At 49.4% G+C, this 23,045-nt stretch overlaps 1 protein-coding gene across 5 annotated transcripts in view; it reads right to left on the bottom strand.

Moving 5' to 3' along the window:
• Nucleotides 1–4,165, bottom strand: part of ZNF618 (zinc finger protein 618) — a 169,137-nt gene extending 164,972 nt beyond the window's left edge. For 3 of the 5 annotated variants that reach the window (XM_051807910.1, XM_051807914.1, XM_051807912.1), the window contains exon 1: nt 3,727–4,162. In XM_051807910.1, the coding sequence (XP_051663870.1) occupies nt 3,727–3,780 (54 nt within the window). In that variant the 5' untranslated portion in view covers nt 3,781–4,162. Of the gene's footprint in view, nt 1–3,726 lie in introns of all 5 variants that reach the window. The other 2 variants (XM_051807911.1, XM_051807909.1) reach the window with 2 other exon arrangements.
• Between the last annotated feature and the right edge of the window lie 18,880 nt (nt 4,166–23,045).

Raw genomic sequence — 23,045 nt, 5'->3', positions numbered from 1 at the left:
AACTATTCCCGGCGTTGTATTATGGCAGTGATATATATTTAAATTATTCTGGAGTCATGCGAACAACCTCCTAAGGTTTTTAGGGCATTTGCGTAAATATTATCTACCACTTTAATAATATTATGTCTGTTTTCATTCAGCATTGAAAACATGTCTATTTTCATCTTCACTGAGGATGAAGTCCTGGAAATTTTTCTTTTTTTTTAAAAAATACATTTCAGTTGTGTCACAAGAAATCTGTTGGTATCACTCAGCTGGGCTCCCTCCCTCCCTCCTCCTCCTTCCAGGCTGCCAACAGCAATTTTGAAAATGATAAAATATTGATCAACTTTCCAGAAAAAATTAGGAAAAAAAAAAGAAAGAAAAAAAAAATCCCCCTGAAAGCAAGACTGCAATGAAAAATTCTGGAATCGTTTTTAGGCAGGAGGAGGTTTGTGCTGGAAGGACACGCAGAAAGGTGAGATGCAGCAGCCCATTACAACCTCCAGCAGCATTTCCTCGCAGGAGGAACAGAACGGGAGCTGGGGTTGAAAAGACACTGATCTACAGAGAGTTAAAGATGGGGTGGTTGCAGTTCCACACCTCGAGTCCAGCCAGGCCCCCAGAGCATCCCCATCGCTGCAGAGGAGACCTGCAACACCCAAACCCACCTCCAACAGCCACCCAAAATTCACCCTATTCCCACAACAGCTGAAAACAGCACAAAACACACCTAAACTAAGGCCTTCCCAGCTTCAATTCCTCTGTTTACAGATAGCAAGATAAACTCGAAAGATATCATTGAAAGATATTGTCAAATCTTGGCATTGTGACCCCAAAACTGAGCATTTGTCATCATTTGTCATTAAAATGCAGCACCCCTAATATGCTCCCCCAGTCCCAAAGCACAGCCCTGGGGATGCTCCCAGATCTCCAGGTGTGGGGTTGGGCAGAAGAAAAGCAGCATCAAAATATCTGTTTCACACAAGAAAAAAAAAAGTGTGAAATTTAAAAAAAAAAAAAAAAATTACAGCTAAATAGTTTCTCTGGGTATAATCACAGAGTACGTGAAAGTTCCAGGGCGCAGCTCAAGGAAGGGAATTCTTGGAGTACAATGATATGCAAAAGCCACCACGCTACAGCTTCCTGGATGAAACCAGGAATAAAATATTCCTCGGGATTGTTTAATCCAATTGGGAGCATTGTGTGGAATTCTGACCCACATGTGCCACCCCGCTGTAACTGCACCGGGCACTCCATTCTTTGCTAAAAAAGGGATTCAGGAAGAGGGTGGGTCCTTTTCGGGGAGGCTGGGGGGCACACAAATGCAAAAATAAAAACATGGACTTGACATTTCAGAGTATTTGCTCCTCCACCCAAGAGTTATCCTGCTTTTCAGATTTTTCCCATCTCCCCCCCCTCCCCGAAAACCACAAAACAAATAAAGAGGAAGAAAGCGAAAAGCAGCCCCCGAAACCTGAATTCAGCAGCCACTCCTGCCTGATTTCCAGCAAATATCAAGTTACACTGAAATAAAAATCAAAACCAGAAAAAAAAATACAAAAAAAAAAAAAAAAAAAAAAAAAAACAACAACAAAAAAAACCCAGCCACAAAATCAAAAAACTTTTCAAGGGTTTGAGATTCAGAATTAAAAATTCATTTGGGATTGAAATTTAAATTGATTTTTTGCAGTGCCTGGATTTCAGCATTTGCTGGTGGGGCCCCAGCAGCTCCAGAAACTCACTTTGGAGTTCAAAATTTCAAAATGCCTTTTTCCGAAAAAAAAAAAAAAAAAAACCAACCCAAAGTGCTGCAGCTGTGAAACAGCCATCTTGCTATTTTGTCCCCATTTTAGAGAGGATACTGTGTCAAGGTTGGTAAAACTCAATGTTGACCTAATCTTTCCCTTCCTCTCCCTCCCCCACTTTCGGGTGGAAAGGCCATGGATCTCTCCTAGATTGCTTTTTTCTTGAAACAATGTATGTTTCAGTGCTCTTTTGTTATTTATTTTTAAAAAGATCAATACCAAGACCCCAGTATTCAAGGGCAACCCTACAATAATAAACCAGTGTGTGCACAGTCCAGAACTCACAGGCACTGTGTAACAGCAAGATAATAGGGACAGAACAGCATTTAAAACAAAAAAAAAACCAAAAAAAAACCAAACTAAAAAAAATTATGAAAAAAAATATTTTCAATTCAAACTCTAGCAAGGTTTTAACAGTCAAGGAGAAAAATGATTTTGAAATTCAGAAAAATATCATGGCTGAACCCTTTAAAGGCATTTTAGTTTAAAAAATACCAAAATCACTAAATCTGCAATTATTTTTTCACAATATTGTTAATTATGTATATTTGTAATATCATGGCGGACCTTATAATAAACCTGTGTAAATATTAGATTTATATGAGCCACAGAACCTGGAGTTGTTACAGTGTGTTTAAAAAAAGAAAGGAAAAAAAAAACAACTAAAAACCCTACTATGGAAATTTTTTTTCTTTACAAAAGAAGTAGGAAATTAAATGCTGGAAACTGTTTTAATTATGCCAGGAGAAACCATCCGAAAAGCCAAGAAATTCTAAAATAAAACTGACATTCGACTCTTAAATTTGCTTGTCCTCGTGTTTTCCTGGACTGTGTTTAGAACCTCATTGTTTAAGAGCAGTTTTGCATGAAATCCAAAATCACCAAAAAAAAAAAAAAAATTTGGGTGTGTCCACAGCAAATTTTCTGGGCTCTTTATTTTCCTGCAAAACTCCTCATTTCAAACAAATAACTTTAAGTACTGCAGCAAAAAGGAAAAAAAAATAACCCTGAGTTTTGGCAGAGCGTGCTGCACAAGTTCAAAATTACAATGAAGCCCAATTCCTAATTGCTCCGGAACAGCAATTCTCCCACTTTCCCAAACTAATCCTTCCCTGCAGCTCACCCGGGGGGGGGCCACCAAAAACTTGAATCACTTTCTTTTCCCAGCACTGTGCTGCTCCCAGGCTCCGTTTTCGTCCAGAAAATGGGGGTGGGGGGGAAGAAAAACCTGAATTCATTCAAATTCCTGCTTAATTTTCATTTCCATGAGCTGGGCTTTGGCTCCAAAGGGACACCCACGACATTTGCGGGGCGCTGCGGGGGCTGCGGGGGGAACCCCAACTCGGGGGAGCCGGCCCCAACTTTCTAGGGAAAAAAAAAATTAGAAAAAGCAGAATATTTTTTTTTTCAATTTTAATTTTTTTTTTAATTTACGAAATACTCTCCTCTAGGTGGCGTCGTTTTAATGGAAAAAAAAAATGGGAGGAAAAAAAAAACGTTCGGGAGGAAAAATTAGAGAAGGGGGAAAAAAAAGAATCAAAAAAAAAAAAAGAGAGAGAGAGAAGGAAAAGAAAAAGAAAAAGCCCTGGGATGGGGAGCGGGGAGAGGGGAGCGGAGCGCGGCGGGGCCGCGCCGGGTGCGGGGCCGGGGTGCGGGGCCGGCCCGGGCCGCGGGGCCGCTCGTCCCCGACATGGCTGCTGAGCTCCGCTTTGTTTTCCGCCCGGTCCGAGCGGCCGGCGGGGCCCGGGAGCCGCGGGGGCTCCGCGGAGCCGCTCCCGGCGCTGCCCCCCGCGCACTGCGCCAAAGCGCCGCCGGGGCTCCGCGCCGGGGCGGCTGCGGCTGCCGCCCTCCCTCCTTCCCTTCCCTTTTCCCTTCCCTTCCCTTCCTCCCCGCTCCCTCCGCCTCCCCCCGGGGACACGCCGCCCCGGCCGCCGCGTACCTGCGCTGGCACCGCCGCCGCCGCCGCCGGAGCGGAGCCGTCCGGCTGGTTCATGGGGCTGGGGCGGGAGCAGGCGAGCCCCGCGCCGCCGGGGCCTGCGATCCGCCCGCCGCGCACAAAGCCGCCGCCGCCGCCGCTGCCTCCTTCCCGCCCTCCCAGGAGCGGCGAGTGGGGGCGATGCCCCCGCTGCGCGGGTGGGCGGCTCGCCGGGCTGCTGCAGCCCCCCTTCCCCCCGGGGCATGGGCCGGGGCGGCCGCCGCGGGCACGGGCGCTGCCGCTCAGCGGCGCGGCGCGCAGGGCTGGGCGGGCGCCTCCCGCTGCCGAGCCCGCGCCGCCGCCATCACGAGCCGCTCTGGGGGCAGCTCCAGCCGCAGCGCAGCTCGCAGCCGGCGGCGCCGGGAGAAAGGGGCTGAGTCTGGCCCGGCGCGGCAGCCCCGCCGCCCGCCCGGCCGGCCCCGCGCTGCCCTCCCGCCCCCGCGCCGGGCACCGCGCACAACGGCCCGGCCCGGCCCGGCCCGGCCGCCCCGCGGGCGCGGGGCCGCTCCGCAGTGTGAGGGGGTGTGTGAGGGGGTGCGGACCCCGGCCCGCTGCCAGTACCCCTCTGGCACCCGGCACGGCGCTACGGAATGGCCCCCGGGCCGGGCGGGGGGTGAGAGCCCGGCGGGGGGAGCCGGGGCTCGGCTCCGTCTCGGCGAGGGACGGGGCACCTCGTGCAGCGGAAAGCAAAGGGCCCAGGGGTGAAGCGGGACCCCACAGGCTGTGAGGGGATGGATGGGCCCGCGGAAGGGACCCGAGGGAAGGGCTGGAGCTGTGTCAGGGCAGGGTCAGGTTGGATCTCAGGAAAAGGTTCTTCCCCCAGAGGGTGGTTGGCACTGACCAGGCTCCCCAGGGCAGTGGGCACAGCCCCAGGGCTGCCAGAGCTCCAGGAGGGTTTGGACAACGCTCTGAGGGACAGGGTGGGATTGTTGGGGTGTCTGTGCTGGGCCAGAGGTTGGACTGATGATCCTTGTGGGTCCCTTCCAACTCAGGACATTCTATGGTTCTAGGATTGTGTGAAGGGCCTGGGCAGCACCACCCCTGCCGTGCTCCCTCAACTCTTTCTTCCCCTTCACAGCTCACCCATGGCTCAAATCACCCCCTGTCTACTGATCCCGAAGCTCCCAGCCGTTGGTCCCCTACTGTGTGAGAGTTGTTTCACCACAATGCAAAGAGGGAAAAGCCTTTCCCCATCCTCACAGGAAACTTATCCCAGCACCCTGTCCCTCCACAAAGAGCTATTCCTCTCCACATGCTCAGGACACTCAGTGCTGCACAGCGAACTTTGTTATTCTCCTCCAAAAAGGCAAAAAAAAAAGAGCGTTGCTTTTCTTCTCCTGGAAAACACACAGCATTAACTATGAACATAATTACATCTCGTGCATACCTGGTGTTTTTCTCCCTTGTGAAGCAGTGCCAAAAATAGTTATTAATAGTATTAAAAAATTAATCTGAACCCGTGAATTTCTCTGCCCTGGCCCATGAAAACCTCTTTCCCAAGAGCTCTGCAAAACTAGAGATTTGTGGAGAGCCAAACGCTGATTTTGCTCTTGTTGCCCAGCCTAAAGATAACTTCAAAGATATTGCAAAACACAGATTTATTTTTCTTAATATCTTTTATGCAGATTTCATTCCCAAACGCTGTACGGTCAGATAATGTAATTACAGAGCTAAATAAAAACAAAGGGGCAGGGGAATTGGTGGAGACTTGGGCAAGGGAAGATGTTTTCCAAATGAGCTTAAAAGGGATGTGGGAAGTCAAGAGGCAAAAACCACTCACGAGGCTCTTTCAGCCCCAGTGTTGACGTGAAGCAGAGCCAGTAGGAATCCCCCATGGACCAGACTAAAGCAAAATCGGTGTTTAGCAAACAATAATGTTTGAGGAAGCTTTGGGTAAGTTGGATTTTGCAGGATGAGAAGGAGCATGGAGATACCCTCAACAGCCTTTGGGAAACCGGCTCACTGCCCTCCTTCCTGAAGCCAAAGCCTGGAGAGAAAAGATCCCCACCCCTCTGTGTCCCATGATGTCTGAGGGCACATTTCGAGCTGTCCCTGTGTGCTTTGAAGCATCTTCAGCACCGAAGAACCCATCACTGCTCATGATGACTTGGCCAACCACTCATCACCTCCACTGCTGAAAGACGTGACTCACTTTGAGCCAAACCCTGTTTTGCTTCTGTTTGGTCCATTTGTAACATGGAAGAGCCTCTTCCCTCCTGTGTCCCTGAGCTGCGTAGGTAAATCATCCCTTCACCTTCTTTTGGGGTCTTTCTTCCCTCTGGAAGGGCAGTGTTTGAGCTCTCTGAGCTTCCTCAGCCCAAACCTTCTCCCATTTCTTCTGATTGTGGGCACTTTATGGATGCAGAAAACAAGTGGCAACCAGGAAACTTCCAGAGACACCAAGCAGATCTTCTCTTTTATATGTAGTTTTGAAATAACCTTGCTCTGGATGTCCAGCTAATGCAGCTGTTGTGCTGGGTGGGGGAGAGTTCCCAGTTTGGGGTCAGATCTCAGAGTTCAAAGTCTTCCTCCTGAGGGATTCAGTTGCTTTGTGGAACTGGCCCTCCAAAACTCGCCGGTGTTCCTGCTGCTGATTTCATGCTGTTTACACATGACCAATGCCATGAGGTGGTGACCCCTCCTGCCTGAGGAACAGCCCTTTCTCCTCCAGCAGGGTGAGGTCTAATGCAGAAATTCTACAAGTCAAGACACACTGAGTTGGGAAATTTCTGTGGGTTAGGTCTAGGGAATTCCAAAGATGTTTAATCCTGGGAGAGCGAGATATCCATCAGGTCACTCAGGTTGAAGTTCCTTGGGATGAGGTGGCCTTTTTGGGACAGACATTTCGGCCATGCCAGCCTTACCACTTCGATGGCACCCGATGGGCTCTTCTGTCCCAACTAGTACCATGTTTTGGCTTTATCTCTCAAAACTTCCTCATCATCAGTGACCAGAGCTTGAAAACCTACATCCTTACTTTTGAAGTGCCCTCAGCCCTTCCTTGGGTGACAGCTGCTGATAGGCCCATTCCAGCCGGGAACTCTCCCCACCACATTTCAAAACTGACTTTTCAATAAAGGTTAATTTTTTTCTCTTCTTATTCCAGTTCCTGGTGTCTGTGGGCAGAGGGGACAGTGGTGCTCACACCTCTGTGATTCCCAGCCTGGAGGCTTTAAATTCCTCCTGGGACCTCAGTATCTGTATGGCACTGGCCTTGCCACAGGTAACTCAGTGACTTCCCTCTGCTTTCCTGCTCATAAAATGGACCAGCAGAAATGCTTCCCCATTCCCAGGGAAGCTCTATGGTCAGCACAGACTGGGAGAAACCAGGAGCAGGTTCCTGGCAGGAAACCCAATTCCTACTATTGGTAGCAGTGTCCTGGCTGCAATAAATCCATGTGATAATATGATTAAAGACTGGAATAATGCACATACATATGTGGGCTGGTCTGCCAAGCTTGGTAACCTTGTGGTGTGCTGTATTCCCAGGTAATTCCCTGGATTATTTGTAAGGAAGGCAGTACTAACAGTTTCTATTCTGTATGAGTGTCAGAGCCTGCACAGAATCCCTCCTGAGGTGATGGAGCATCCTGGGAGTTTGTCTTCTGCATCACAGACTCCTGCTTGGGCTGTGGTTGTGGGATGTTGCTAACAGGAACAGGCAGTGGACAAACGAGTTGGGGGAGATGTCACTTAGCTCCTGAAAGGGGATTACGGTGCACAACTAACTCCATTCCACAAATGTGAGGAGGTTTAGGTGAGATATCAGGAAAAGGTTCTTCCCCCAGAGGGTGGTTGGCACTGACCAGGCTCCCCAGGGCAGTGGGCACAGCCCCAAGGCTGCCAGAGCTCCAGGAGGGTTTGGACAACACTCTGAGGAACAGAGTGGGATTGTTGGGGTGTCTGTGCAGGACCAGGGGTTGGGAAAGTTGGGTTTGTGGATGCCTCAACCCTGGCAATGTCCAAAGTCAGGTTGGATGAGGCCTTGAACAACCTGGTCTAGTGGGAGGTGTCCCTGCCCATGGTGGGAAGGGTTGGGACTAGATGATCTTTAATGTCCATTCCGACCCCTTAACATTCTGTGATTCTATAATTCTATCCTTGTGGGTCCCTTCCAACACAAGACATTCTGTGATTCTATGATAGAGCAGGTGAGGATGAAGATATGACACAGTGGAGGCAGAGCCCAGTGAGGTGATGAGGATTCTGCACAAGGCACTTGTGCTGTGTCCAGTGAGGAGCCTCTTTGTGGGGTATGTGCTCAACAGTCTGGAGAAGGAAATTATTGATAGCAGTCTGCCTAAGTAAATCTAGAGCTCAGGATCCCCTTAGTCCCATCACAGAGCTCACTCATCTGGGCCAAAGGATATCCCTGTGGGATGTGGGGATCCCTCTGTTTCAGTGCCCACTCTGAAGTTTGGACTCTGTGTCTGAACCGTGCTGGGGGTAAAGGCTGAACACTTCTCATCACTGCCATAAATAAGGCAGAGTCGGCAAACCAGAGTCAGGAAATGGCCAAAGGACTATTTATAATCACCACTATCTGCAAAGATATTTGTGAGACGGGCAGAAAAAAATAAATCCCCACTTCACTCTTCCTGACCCCGGTGCTGTCTGTTTGCTTCACTCTGAAGCTATAAAGCTCATCAGAAATGTTTGGCAATGGTTATTCAAAAGGAAGTGTTGAATTGTATCTGTCCTTGTCAGCACTGGGCTGCTCCTTCCTTTTCCAGCTGTGGTCCCTTTCGTCCCCTCCTTTACCAGGCCGGTGGGTGCTCTGGGCTCTCACTGACAGTGCCTGCAGGTCCCTCTGGGGGATCTGCACTGTTTTGAGACCCAGCACAGGCTGGTGCTCTCTGCAATGGGCTGAATGCACTGAAAAACCAGCTCTGTGGCACAGGAGCCCCAAAAAGGTCTGGATTCAAGTACAATGTGTTTCCCTGCAGGATGTTTAACAAGTTCTTCATTTGCATCAAAACCTTGTCAGGAATCTCAGTCGTTTGGATTGGCCCTGTTTGGGTGATGCCAATAAACACATGTCCTGGGGCAATCCTGGTGAAAGCCATCACCTCCACTGCAGAGCTGATGGTGGGAGTTTGGATGAACACAGCACTTTGCTCCTCCTGCTCTGGGTGGTTTGTGAAGAGGCTGGAGCTGTGCACAACTCAGGATGCAGCTGAGTGGGTGTGGGAGCATTTACAAGCATGTGAGCACATATTTTACCTATATAAAAAAAAGAAACCTTTGGTTTTAAAAGTATTAGGATTGTATAAACACAAGACTCTCCAGAGCAAACTGCAAAGCAATAAAATCCCAAACCATGGGACACCTCTTACCCGCTCTTTAATGACCACACAACACATTTCTGCTGATGGGGAGAGATTTATTGCTCCAACAAAGAGCTTCCTTCTGCCTCCAACAAATAATGCAATGGCCACCTCCCAGTGAGGGAATCTGCCCTGCCTTTACCTTACAGCACCTTCCAAGTGCCTAAAGGGGCTCAAAGAAAGCTGGAGAAGGACTTTGGAAAAGGGCCTGGAGGGACAGGACAAGGGGGAATGGCTTCCCACTGCCAGAGGGCAGGGCTAGATGGGATGTTGGGAAGGAATTGTTGGCTGTGAGGGTGGAGAGGCCCTGGCACAGGTTGCCCAGAGAAGCTGTGGCTGCCCCAACCCTGGAAGTGTCCAAGACCAGGTTGGACGGGGCTTGGAGCAACCTGGGCTAGTGGAAGGTGTCCCTGCCCGTGGCAGGAGGTGGAATGAGATGAGCTTTAAGATCCCTTCCCTCCCAAACCATTCCAGGATTCTACCTGGAGGTGCAAGGCAGCAGATCCCCCCTTGTGGGTCCACCAGGTGTGGTGGCAGCTTGAAGTGTTTGGCCACCTGCCTTTACGGGAGGAGGATGCTTGGAGAGCTGCCCTTCCAGGGGCTTGGGCAGCTCTGCTACATCTGGGAAATACGTGCTGGACTGCAGGAGAACATCAGGTGGAAGAAGCCCCCAGGTGCCTGGCTGAGAATGGAGATGTTCAGGGCTGGCATGTGGACACCAGCTGCACATGCAGCAGGGCTGTGTGCTCAGGGTACAACTCAGGATGCACACTATGCTGAGGATTGTGTCTGCCAGGAAAAAGGTGTCCAAGAAAATTCAGACACTGAAGCAAAGAACCTTAATAAATGGGATTTAAATAATAGATTTAGCTGAAAATCCCCAGAAGACGGATTTTTTATCCACACATCAGGTGCTGTAAGCTTAGAAAAAGATAACAAAGCATTCCTCAGACAGAAAAGGTTGAGTTTCTGCTTTAATTGAAAAATCGTATGTGGTATTGATATTCCTAGAGAGATGTTATGTTAAGAAGGAGTTTATACTGAGAGATGTATCATCACTATTTGGGGGTAAATTAGATTAAAGTGATTTGCAGTTATCCCCATGCTAAGTAGTATAAATGGAAGAAATGGGAAGTTAAAGTTGTACTCAGAAGAAGTGCAGGCACTTCGCTGAGGAAATCCTGACTCGGCTCTGCCGTAACAGGCAACCGTGGGCTGGGTATTACTGAGGAATTGTAGCTTCCTGGGCCCATAATCAGATTCATCTGTCTCTTCTTTACAGTGTCATGGCAGAAGCAGAATTAAGAATATTTGTATGCCTAAAATTGAGTCTTTCTGCTTTAATTGTGTAATTATGGAAATCACTATTTAGGGATCCGTAGTTACGGCTCTGTTGGATTCTGCACTTCAGGCAGGCACACAATCCCTTCGTCAGGGAGCATTCCCTGCAAAATCCAGCAGCCAGTGTGGAGTATCGAATACATGTCCTGGGTATGTATTTGCAAATTCATTAATTAACTTATCAGTTAAAACTAATTAAAAATTGGTTCTTTAACAAATCTAATGCACTGTGTCAGACCTGTCTTTTTTTTTTTCCTGGAGATCCTATTAGCAGAGTAATGCAGACCCTGCAACCTTCCTGTGTAATTAATACCAGTGGAAATCTTATATATAAATTTCACTCGCAGAATTTATTTGACAATGGTCTCTTACAAGATTATACTTCATAACTGAGAGTTTATTAAGCAAGGCTCGTTTGCAGGGTTTTCCTTCAGTTTCCCATAGGGATTTTCCTCTTTTTCATGGTCCCCAATAGCAGAGTCACAAGTGCAAGCCCAGCTCATTCCTGGGGTGCTCGTGCTGCCCTGCCAGACTGAAGCTTCCCAGAGCAGGGAGCTCGGGAGGGTTGTGGCTGCCCTGGATCATCACAAAGCATCCAAACACATGGGAGAGTCAGGCCACAAGCCATAGGTTGACTAACAAGCATAAACTCTCTTTTAAAGTCATTATAACCTCTTCAGTGCATTGCATGTGGGCCATGGGGTGGCAGGTTGAAGAAGTGAAAGACTTCCTGACTATTTTTTACTGTCACAAATGGAATGTACTAAATAATACATGGCTGGGCTGGTATGATTAATCTTATTTGCTCTCATCTGAGGTGCTTCAAACCATCTACTCACAGCTTCCCTACATGTGAGTAACACCCCAGACACACGCCAGTAAAACCCTTTGAGCCGCCCTGCCGCAGACAGCAGCACCTCTGAGACACCCCATAAACTTCCCTGGGCTTATTCAAGACAAAGAGCCTGACCAAAATGGAATATATTGTCATTTGTAATCCTGCCACAGCTGCTGTCCCACCTCAGGTAAGACTGAAGGTGCTGGAACAGGCTGCCCAGGGCAGTGGGCACAGCCCCAAGGCTGCCAGAGCTCCAGGAGGGTTTGGATGATCCTCTGGGGCACAGGGGGTGACCCTTGGGGATGAGTGACTCAGGAGTTGGACTCGATGGTCCTTGTGGGTCCCTTCCAACTCAGCACATTCTGTGGTTCTGTGGCTCCGTGATCTCGATGTAGGACAGGGCAGCTCCTGGGCCACACGAGACCCTCCAGTTCCTCACAGGCCCCCCCGGGGTCCCCCACGAGACACCCACAGCACAGGAGCCCCTCGCCCCCAGCCCCTCTCCCAGCCCTCGGCGCTCGTGCTCCTGCTGCGCCACCGAGCCTGTGCTCGTAAATTAGCAAATTGCAAACACAACATTAAATAATAGCAAATGCATCCTAACAAACAAACAAATAAATATTTTCCAGCGCTTTATTAATAGAATTTTGACAGCTTCATTAGGTTGGTGAAATTTCAAGATACTTAATGAAATAATGCTTCATCCCTTGGCTTGTGATATAAATTCTAATGAAATGCGCAATTCCAATTCATCCCCAACAAACTGGGATGCTCTGCTCAGAAGGCACTATCATACTGCCAAGGTTTTTATTTCCCTGACATTATGATCTTAACAATTTTATTTTAACAGTTGGAATGGCTGTGCCTAATAACTTAAACAGCAGAATAAAAGATCCCTCTAGAAGGGAACAAAAAAAAAAGTATATGTTTAGGTGGAAGAGACTTCAGAACAGATTATGGGTTGTTTTATATTCTAAATATGACACATTAATATCTGCTCATTTAATACTGTAATTTTTTTTAAGTTCCTTTCACTGAAAGATGATCTTTATTTCTCTGAAAATTGCCTGGTGGAATCCCCACTTGTGCAAATGATAAGTGACTGCCGCACACCACGAGCTAAATGCTCCAGAGCTCAATGGAGCTGCCCTTAAATGAACAAAGTAAATGGAAAAAAAATTAAGTAGAATTAATATTATTAAAGATAATAATATAAATTATTAGTAGTATTCTATTAAGGTCAGATTAATCCCACTACAATTCAATTGGAATAATACATGCAATTTATGCAATCACAAATGTTTTAACATTTAAATTACCTTTTTGGCATTCTGTAAAACCTGTATTTTACATTCCCGAGCAAGGCAAACACTTCCCGATGCCGAGCGCGGAGCCCCCCGGCCCCGCTCCCCGGTGGCTCCCGGGCAGAGCCGGGTCGGTGCCCGCACCCCCTCTAGGGGCTGATCCCAGAATCGAGGGCTGGAATTCGGCTCCAGCCTCTGACCCAGCTCGGGCCACTCAGCCTGGAGGCTCCAGGGAGGCCTCAAAGCCCCTTCCAGAGCATAAATAGGCTCCAAGAGAGCTGGAGAGGGACTTTGGAAAAGGGCCTGGAGGGACAGGACAAGGGGGAATGGCTTCCCACTGCCAGAGGGCAGGGTTAGATGGGATATTGGGAAAGAATCCTTCCCTGTGAGGGTGGGGAGGCCCTGGCACAGGTTGCCCAGAGAAGCTGTGGCTGCCCCATCCCTGGAAGTGTCCAAGGGCAGGTTGGAAGGGGCTTGGAGCAACCTGTTCTAGTGGAAGGTGTCCCTGCCCATGGCAGGGGGTTGGAATGAGCTGATCTTTCAGGTCCCTTCCAACCCAAACCTTCTGTGGTTCTACGATTCTGTGTTTCTTTAGATGCAGAGATTGGCACCCTTTGGCTCCAGGGCTGTGGTACCTGAGAGATGGGGGCATTCCTGCCTCTGCTTCAGGCATCTGGACAGGCTGCATCGATGGGATGAGACCAACTGAAGTTCAACAAGGCAAAGTGCTGGATCCTGCACTAGGATCACAACAACCCCATACAAGGCTCCAGGCTTGGGGAAGAGTGGCTGGGAATCTGTCTGCTGGTTGCAGCAGCTGAACACAAGCCCAGGTGTGCCCAGGTGGCCAAGAAGGCCAGTGGTATCTGGCCTGTACCAGCCATGGTGGGGCAGCAGGGCCAGGGCAGGGACCAACCCCTGTGCTGGGCACTGCTGAGGCCCCTCAAATCCTGCCTTCAGTTCTGGGCCCCTCACTGCAAGAAAGACACTGAGGGGCTGGACTGTGTCCAGAGAAGGGAACGAAGCTGGGGAAGGGGCTGGAGCAGCAGGAGAGGCTGAGGGAGCTGGGGGGGCTCAGCCTGGAGAAAAGGAGGCTCAGGGGGGACCTTCTCACTCTCTACAACTCCCTGACAGGAGGGAGGAGCCACCGGGGTTTGGTCTCTTCTCCCTAGTAACGGGCAATAGAGCAGGAAAGAAACAGCCTCAAGTTGTGCCAGGGGAGGTTTAAGTTCAATATTAGGGAAAATTTCTTCATAGAAGGGGTGGTCAGGCATTGGCAGAGGCTGCCCAGGGCAGGGATGAAGTCCCATCCATCAGGGGATGTAAAAGATGTTTAGATGTGTCACCTGGGGACATGGGTTAGTGGTGGCCTTGGCAGTGCTGGGGGAATGGTTGGTCTTGATGATATTAAAGGCCTTTTCCAACCTTAACAATTCTCTGATTTCATGAATCAGAACAAGTATTTATAAACCTGTGCCAGGCTCAGCCCACAGAGGATGATGTGAACATGAGGCATTTGCAGGGATCACACTGTCCCATGGCCAAGGAGCACCTCTGCCCCCCTGTCTGTACTGGGCACACCTGCCAGGGGTATTTAAAAGCCGTGTAGATGTGACACTGAGGGGCATGATCAAGTGGTGGACTTGGCAGTGTTAGGTTTACAGTTGGACTCGATCTTAAAAGGTCTTTTCCAAGGTAAATGATTCTGTGATTCTATGAAAAAGGCATGACTCCAAAACACCAGCGTCCGATGGTTTGCTCATGAGGGGACCAGAACATCTCAGTGTTTGCTGAAAAGTCAGGGCCACAGTTGGTGTCCTTGGGGAGGCCCTAAAACCTCAAGGATCCCAAAGCTGCTGGCTTGGAAACTTCCCTCCAAGCTGGGAGGTCCATCCAGCAGAGGAGACCTGTGGGCAGCATCACTATCAGCTCCACCTGCAGCAGGTGGAACTGAAACCTGCTCTGAAATGCTTTGGGTTCATTTGTGTTCCCCAGGGAGCTGAGCAGCTTGGCAGAACTCAGCAGCTATAAATTTTACTAAATGCAAATGATTTCTGAAGCAGTTGTCTTTCCTCCTTTTCCATTTGCTAAAGAGACTGGAGGCTCTTTGAGACCTGGAGCATCTTCTTTGCTGTTGGTGCCAAGGGCTGGCAAGGAACACTTGCTCCCAAGGGAGCAAGTGGAAATGCAAACAGTTAGTAAGACAGTAGTAAAATTGTAACTCAAAAGGAGTTTTGTGGCTGGGTGTGGGTGCAGGATCCACCTCACTCCGCTCATTTTGCAGCAGGACAATAACCATGGTGGAACGGTGACACAGTTGTGGGCTTGCAGATATAATTCCAACCATTTTGCAAGCTGTTGTCTCATGCCAGGTCTGTGTAGGAACCACATTACCATTGTAGGAATACCATTACCTTACACCTGTAAGGACCCTGTACCCCACTGCCATCCCACCCTCTGGGACTCTGTGCCAAATCACCCAACCGGGGAGTTCACTCGTCCTCTGCTGGGGAGTTGGAGCTCAAGGACAAGGCAAATGTCTATGGCTGTAGCAGCATGAGAGTCAGTACAGGGTGGAAAACCTGCTTCCAAGCTCAGGAGACACTTGGACATGGACACAGTGGTGGTGGTGACACAGCTGGGGTGTTACTGGGAGCAGGACCATTCTGCTTGTAGGCAAACCCTCCATTTCATCCACGTGAGCTGTGGTGGAGAACAGCACTGATCCCGCTCTCTCCTTCATTGCTGCTTGAGAGGATAAATGTGTCAAAGACTGCAAGGGCTCCAGCTACTCTCATAAGGGTGGTTATACAAATAATCTTGGATTTACATGAAAAATAATCACAATTTTGTCTGCTTTTTACCAAAGGTTCTCTGACAGCAGGCTGTAAGCCAGCAGCTGTCCCCAGTCAGATCCATACAAAGTAAGGGAGGGCAGCTTGCCATCATTTTTAAAGACATTATTTTTAAACACCATGAGCACAGTGACAGAGGAGAAGCTCAGGAACAAGGGACATCTGTGCCCTGGTTCTGCCCCGTGCCCCGAGGGTGGGAAACGCCGTATTTCAGTGAGTCCAGGCAATGGACCATTTGCTACAGTGCCCTAAAGCCCCCAGAGGAAAAGTCTCTTATAGGCTCTAAATTTAAGCTTTCTCCAATGCCCCGAGGAGTTTATGAGCTGCTTGACCAAGATAATGACACTCTGACATTTTTGGATCTTCTCTGTGACACTGTTATTAATTTTATGGTCTAATTTTATCATTTTTATCATCTTTTTCAAGTAGTCAGTAGAGACCACAATTAGGGTTCTTTTTCTTGTTGATAATAACAGCTCTTAGTACCTGTAACTCATCAGCAAGATTTTTCTTTAATGTATTTGGCTTCCCTTATCAATTTCCTACCACTTAGAAATGTTAAATTACCTTGATTACTAGTTTTTCCCTCCCCCCCCCCATTCTTTATACACTGTTTCTTATACCTAATTGCTGCTTTCATTTTCACCTAGAAAGATCTCAAAATCAAACACCATTCTTTCTAAATTATGGCACAAATAGAACCTTTGAGCCAGGTTCTGAACTCTTAGTGCGAACTTTTTGTTTTTCACTTGTTTACAAATGTGTTTGTTTTTCTTCCCAACGAGTTTCACTCATCACTTTATTCAGCTTCCCAGATCCAGGGAGAAGCACCAGGTATATATTACTGGTTGGGACTGTCTTTTATTATCCCATAATTAATGTAATCAGGTCATGATCACCGGTCTCCAGGCAACCACCGATTTCTAGTTCAGTGATCAATTCATCTTTATCCATCATAATAAGATCTAAAATAGAATTACCTCACGTTAGGTGCCATCTCTTTTGTGTTGGAAAATTATCATATATAATTTTTAGAGATGCCACTGATGTTTTATTACTGCCTGCAGGAGGTCTCCAGCATTCACCTCCCTCAGGAATGTCCTGCAGAAAAGGGCAAGTTTTCTTTGGACACCCAACAGCCAAGTGCACCCACCACAGGGTGTGATGGCACATTCCAGCCTCTTCCCACAGTCTCAGTGAACACATTCCACCATGCACGGGTTGTTGCTTATTAAAATAGTAAGAATTGCCACCTTATCTCCTTCCACCCCCTGCCATGGGCAGGGACACCTTCCACTAGCCCAGGTTGCTCCAAGCCCTGTCCAACCTGGCCTTGGACACTTCCAGGGATGGGGCAGCCACAGCTTCTCTGGGCAACCTGGGCCAGGGCCTCCCCACCCTCACTGGCAAGAATTTCCTCCTAATATCTCATCTAAGTTTCTCCTCTTTTAGTTTAAAAACACGACCCCTTTTCCTATCACTGTCTGCCCATGTAAAAAGTCGTTCTCCCTCTTTTCTATAAGCCCTCTTTAGGCCCTGGAAGGGGCTCTCAGGTCTCCCTGGAACCTTCCCTTCTCCAGGTGAACACCCCCAGCTCTCCCAGCCTGGCTCCAGAGCAGAGGGGCTCCAGCCCCTGGAGCATCTCCGTGGCCTCCAGCAGCTCCACATCTTTCCTGCGCTGAGGACTCCAGAGCTGGAGGCAGCTCTGCAGGGGGGTCTCACCTGAGGGGGCAGAGGAGCAGAACACCTCCCTCTTTTGCTGCCCATGCTGGGGGATGAGCCCAGGATGTGTTTGGCCTTCTGTGCTGCCAGTGCACGTGGCCAGGTCCTGTCCAGCCTTTCATCCACAGGAATGCCCCAGTCCTTCCCCCCAGGGCTGCTCAGTGAGTTCCTTTCCCCGTCTGTGCTCATGTGTGGGATTGTCCCAGCCCAGGTGCAGCACCAGCACTTGGTCTTGTCAAACCTCATGAGATTCCCATTGTCCACTTCCTGAGCTTGTCCCAGTCCCTGTGGGTGACATCCCCTCCTTCAGGTGTGTCACCTGCACCCTCAGCTTGGTGTCATCTGCCAGCTTGCTGAGAGTGCACTCGATCTCACTGTCTGTGTCATTTATGGCCAGAGGGGGTATCCCAGCTGTTTATTCTCTCTATATCCCTTCCTGTCTATCTTTCACATGCTCATGACCTCCTGAATTTCTTCTTACAAAGGTCCTCCAGCCCTTCATAAGACCCTCCAGCTTATCCATCCCACTCACTATGCCAGGCAAGCACAGATTGTGTCCCCAGTGGAATAATGTAGGGAATCCCACCCAGCCCACCTGTAATGTGTGCAGTTATAAAGATGGTTTGAAATAGTTTTGATCAATTACAGTAATTCAAAATTTTGAGGAGTGTAATGAAAACTGGTGATTTAGAAAGTCAAGCTTATTGAACACAACTGACTCTTAAATCAACACTGTCATTGTATTTCTGTCCGTTGTTATTTCCCCTTGGTTGGTTTTAGGCTGAAAATAGACTGCCTTTAGTCTTTTAGGATTGCATCTTCTGTGTTTGTAGATCCTGGGAAAGAACTCCTGTTTCTGTTTGGCATATTTAAATGGCTTTGTAAGTGAAATAGTAAATAAATATGTAATTGGGATATTCAGTTCCACAGGGAGTCCTTTGGTACCAGCAGAACTAGGGCTGTAATAGAGCTGGTGTCTCCTGCAGGGCTCTCCAGCTTCCAGAGGTGGGTGCCATGCAGAGCATCTGTCCTGGGTGTCCACAGAGTTGAAATGAACCTGTCACCCACTTCCACTCATGACAAGACTGCAGTTGTGCCTTGGCAGTCCTGTGGAAGGGGGTGTGGGGTCATCCCTTTCTGGTGGACACTGTGGTGGGTCCCATATCTCCTCCAGGAGCAGAGTATGAGGTGTCTTCTCGAGCCTTGTGCTGCCTCAATATCCCACCATCAACTGGAAATACTAAAAATCAGCCTTTCGTGTGGGACTCTGCAAGGGAATGTTTTCAGACTGCCTGAGCAGAGGGACAGAAACCAGCTGGATGGAAAATAATTAAAATAATTATTTGAAAATCAATAACTGTCTGCAACAGCAATCAATTAACCTGGAGACATTTCAAAATGAGATCTACACTGACTGGGCAGCTGAATCTGAAACAATAACTTGAAATTTGCCCTGGATAACCTGAAATTGTCTTTTGACTTAAGTCCACTGCAATCAGCATCCACCCTTAAATCACCAACTGCCCTGGGATGAAGAGACCTTCCTCTTCTTCAGGGCTGTCCCAGGCCTGTCATTGCAGAGAAGGGATTGGAGACAGCCCTACAAAGAAGTCAAGAGACATTTGGAGAGAAGCACATCTTGTGGGGTCAGGATTTGCCTCCTTGTTCAACAGAAGAAATCCAGGAAAGAAATTTTAGGGCATTTGTCTTTGAAGCCCCAAAACAAGGCCAAGCTAGATCATGTCTGCTGCAAACCAGTTGACTGGGGGCTCCTGGATGCAGATCACCTCTCACAGAGCCCTGGAGAACCAGCTGGTTCATTTTTAAACCATAGCAGGTTTCTAGGAAGGGCTGAATATCACTGGGGGCTGTTCTCTCAGATTAAATAAATAAACAAATAAATGTCACAAGTGTGACTTTCTGTGGTCTGACTACATGAAAACTGCAAACCCAGCCTTTAAAATGTTCAGCAAACCCTTTTGTGGAGTCTCTGCCTTGTACCCACGTGGACACCAAAACAGTAAAAAAGCAGAAGCAGCCCAGCAGTTGATCTCAGACAGGGGTGGGTTGGGACATTCCTTTGGCTGCTGCAAACCCTTTTCCCTCTTTCCACAATCTCCCTGTTCTTCTTCTGCCTGGGTGAAGGGGCAGGTTATCTTCAGGTTCAGCAGCAGACACAACTCTCCACAGCTCCATGGTGTGTGACCAACTTTAGGTCCCACCTCATGTAACACCCTCCAGCCTGTGCCCTCTGGCCCCTCCAAGCTCTGTGTTCCCTGGCAGGGGAAGTGATCCCTGCTCCTGCTCTGTGCTGCCTTTGTGAAGTGCTTTGGGATCCAGTGACAGGTGTTGAATATTTAAAGCAGGGAAGGGGGAAAACAGAGCAGGTACCTGCTGCCAGCTGATGGCTCCCACTGCCAGGAGCCCAATCATACCCTACCCCATTTCACATTTTCCTTTGACTTCTGCAAAGAAAACATGAGGATGGACCAAAATGAATGTTGCAAAGAGCATCATTTTCCCTTTAATCCAGCAACCTAAATAAAATTAATAGATTTAACCCTTTTTATTTTTTGGAGTTGATAGTCCCTGTCCAGTCCCTCAGTGTGTCCTCACAGCTTGAATTATGGTGCAATAATTCACCCTGAGTCACAGGGACTCTCAGCCTTGTGCCTGACACTGCTCCAGGCAGGAATTATTGTCCATAATTCACACCTTGTCATATCTTATTGCCGGAACAGCCCCTAAATGACAAAGCTGGATTCATTAAGTAGAAATTCAGTCAAAACTTGGGGAAGGCAGTTGATGGCAGGAAGGACCATTTACTTAAATCTGATGGCTGAAGGAGCTGGGGGGGCTCAGTCTGGAGAAAAGGAGGCTCAGGGGGGAACTCCTCCCTCTCTGCAACCCCCTGACAGGAGGGGGGAGCCGGGGGGGTCAGGCTCTGCTCCCAGGGAACAAGGGACAGGGGGAGAGGAAACGGCCTCAAGTTGCAGCAGGGGAAGTTTAAGTTGGATTTTAGGGAAAATTTCTTCGCTGAAAGGATGATCAGGCATTGGAAGGGGCTGCCAGGGCAGTGGTAGAATTACCATCCCTGCAAGTGTTCAAAGAAACATGTGGATGTGGCCTTTGGGGACATGGTTTAGTGGTGAACATGGCAGAGCTGGGTTGAGAGTTGGACTCGATGACCTTAAAGGTCTTTTCCAACCTAAATGATTCTGTGATTCTCTGATACATCTGTGTCATTTCAGCCCCAAACAATTAATGTGGAGCAAGAGGTGAATACATCTGTGTTTCAGTGCCTATGTGTGTATTGGGTGGAATCTCTCCAAGTAGAGAGATGACTTTCCAAACTAGATACCTGCTTGTGGTCCAGATGCTTTGACCAGTTGGTCCACAATGGGCTTTTCAGCTGTGTAGGTTCCCATGCAGACCAAATAATTTGGTTCAAGGGGACATTACAAGCTGTTTGCATGGAGAAACTGCCCCTAAGGTGATAAGAAGTCCATAAAGCCCTTCACAGACACAGGCATACACAGGCTCCTGTGTACTGTTTTCTGCAAACACTCTCCCTCCTCCACCACACCTGCCCTAAGTCACCAGAAGACCCTCCATGTGTGTCCCTGTCTCCCTGGGCTCACACACAGGCCACCAGCACCACATACCATGGCAGGAGGGAGGTGTCAGGATCAGACCATGCCAAAAGCAAAGGTGCAGCTTTGCCATCACTGGGTGCTGAGCACCCCCCACCTCCCTCCCACAGCCCAGTTCTGTCCCACCACGGGGCCTGGATGGGACAGGGCTGGTGTCACACACCCACCCTGGGAGGGCACAGGGATGGTTCCTGCCTTCTTGGTGAGCCCTTGGGAAGGCACAAACCTGCCTGGCACTGTGACTTGGCAGCCAGGAGGGCCAAGCCTGTCCTGGGGGCACCAGGCCCAGCATGGCCAGCCGGGCCAGGGAGGGGCTTGTCCCGCTCTGCTCTGCCCTGGGGGGGCCTCCCCTGCAATATTGGGGCAGTCTGGGGGGGCACAATGGAAGGAAGAGCTGAAGCCACTAGAGAGTGTCCAAAGGAGGCAACGAGGGTGGGGAAGGGCCTTGATTTGAAGCCGGGGGAGGACACTGAGGGCACTTGGGGTGTTCAGCTGGAGAAGAGGAGACTGAGGGGAGAGCTCAGGGCAGTTCCAGCTTCCTGGGGAGGGGCAGAGGAGGGGCAGGGACTGAGCTCTGCTCTGGGGGAGCAGGGACAGCACCCAGGGAATGGCTGGAGCTGTGCCAGGGCAGGGTCAGGTTGGATCTCAGGAAAAGGTTCTTCCCCCAGAGGGTGGTTGGCACTGACCAGGCTCCCCAGGGCAGTGGGCACAGCCCCAAGGCTGCCAGAGCTCCAGGAGGGTTTGGATGATCCTCTGGGGCACAGGGGGTGACCCTTGGGGATGGTCCTGTGCAGGGCTGAGGGTTGGACTCGCTGATCCTTGTGGGTCCCTTCCAACTCCACACATTCTGTGATTCGGGTCCAGGAGCAGATTGATTTTGTGCAGCCTGAGCTCATTGCAGGGGACCCCTTAAGTTAAAAAGCACATCTGGAGAGAAACACCTGTTTTTGACAAATAGTGGTAAGTAGGTGGACCAGCAGGGCCTGGAGGGCAACCTGGGGAGGTGGCTCTCAGCAGGTGTCACCCTGGGCTGTGCACAGCCCGTGGCAGCTGGTGAGGACACCACTCTGCACAGAGTGTGCTAAACACAGTCACTCACAGGAGCAGCGTCTCGCTGGTGTTCGGGGTGGCTGGGAGGAATCCCTGCCAAACATCCAGGTGCTTAAAACACCACAAGACATCTGCTGTGACTCAGATAATTCACACCCTTCATGCCCACTGAAGTTTAAAACATTTCAGTCGAAAATATTGCATTCTGCTGAGCCAAGTTGTGCAGGGAGCAGCTTGTGCTCAGATGGTTTGTGCAGTCCCCCCCTCCTGCTGCTCCTCCAGCTCTCCGTGTCCTCCTTGCACAACGTGAGCTCACTTTTAAATGGGCTAAGTGGTGAGAAGTGTGGCCATTTCCCCAGCTACTTATTCCTACCCTTCACCCAGCCCTGCCAGATGCAGGGGCAGTGGGATCGCTCCCAAATGCACTGCAGGGAAAGGGAGCAAACACATCTATCTCTGTAGTGGAGTGGAAGGAATAAACAAGTCACTCCTTTTCTTCTGCAGAAACAGGGCATGAACTGCTCAACAGGGCTTGTGACAACAACCAGTACTTGAAATTTAGCACCTGCACTTCAGAGTGGATTTGGGAATGCTGTGGTGGATGCCCACACTGCAGAGCTCCAGGGCAGTGACTGGCAGGAGCACCCTGACTGAGCACTGGCTGCCTCCTTCAACAGGACTCAAAGAGCAGGATATTCCTTGGGCTTCTCTGCCTTCTTTGGGAGTCCAGACAGGCACGTTGGTGGGACGGGATCCAGACTGTGCTGAGACCTAAAGCTCACATGGTTTCCTCTTACAAGCAGAGGAGCAGTGGCAGTGCCCCTCTGCTGGCACCAAGATCAAGAGGTAAAACTCTGCACTGACACAGGTCAAAATTCACCAGCTGCCCCAAGTTCTCATTTCTCAGGACATTGATGCTGCCCTGAGTTAAAAGATCATCTGGAGAGGGTGCAGGACAGCCTGTCCCAGGGGGCATCCTGGCACAGGGCAGTAGCAGGAAAATGTGAAGATGTGAACAAGTGCATATAGAAAATATTGCAAAAGCAACAGCACTTGCCTGACTCCCCCAAGGAGGCCACTTTGGACTTGCTCACAGTCACCAGAGCAGGTGTAAGCAAAATGCCCCATGCAGTGGGACAGGGCTCACCTCAGAGTGTCCCAGTGGTGACATCCTGGCCCACAGTGAACTCTGA

Source organism: Manacus candei, unplaced genomic scaffold (assembly GCF_025592945.1).
Source record: "Manacus candei isolate 608988 ecotype Guabito, Panama unplaced genomic scaffold, ASM2559294v1 h1tg000071l, whole genome shotgun sequence".
In the NCBI taxonomy this organism is placed as follows: domain Eukaryota; kingdom Metazoa; phylum Chordata; class Aves; order Passeriformes; family Pipridae; genus Manacus; species Manacus candei.
Note: the sequence above shows the minus strand (reverse complement) of the source record. Positions and strands in the feature narration are given on the sequence as shown.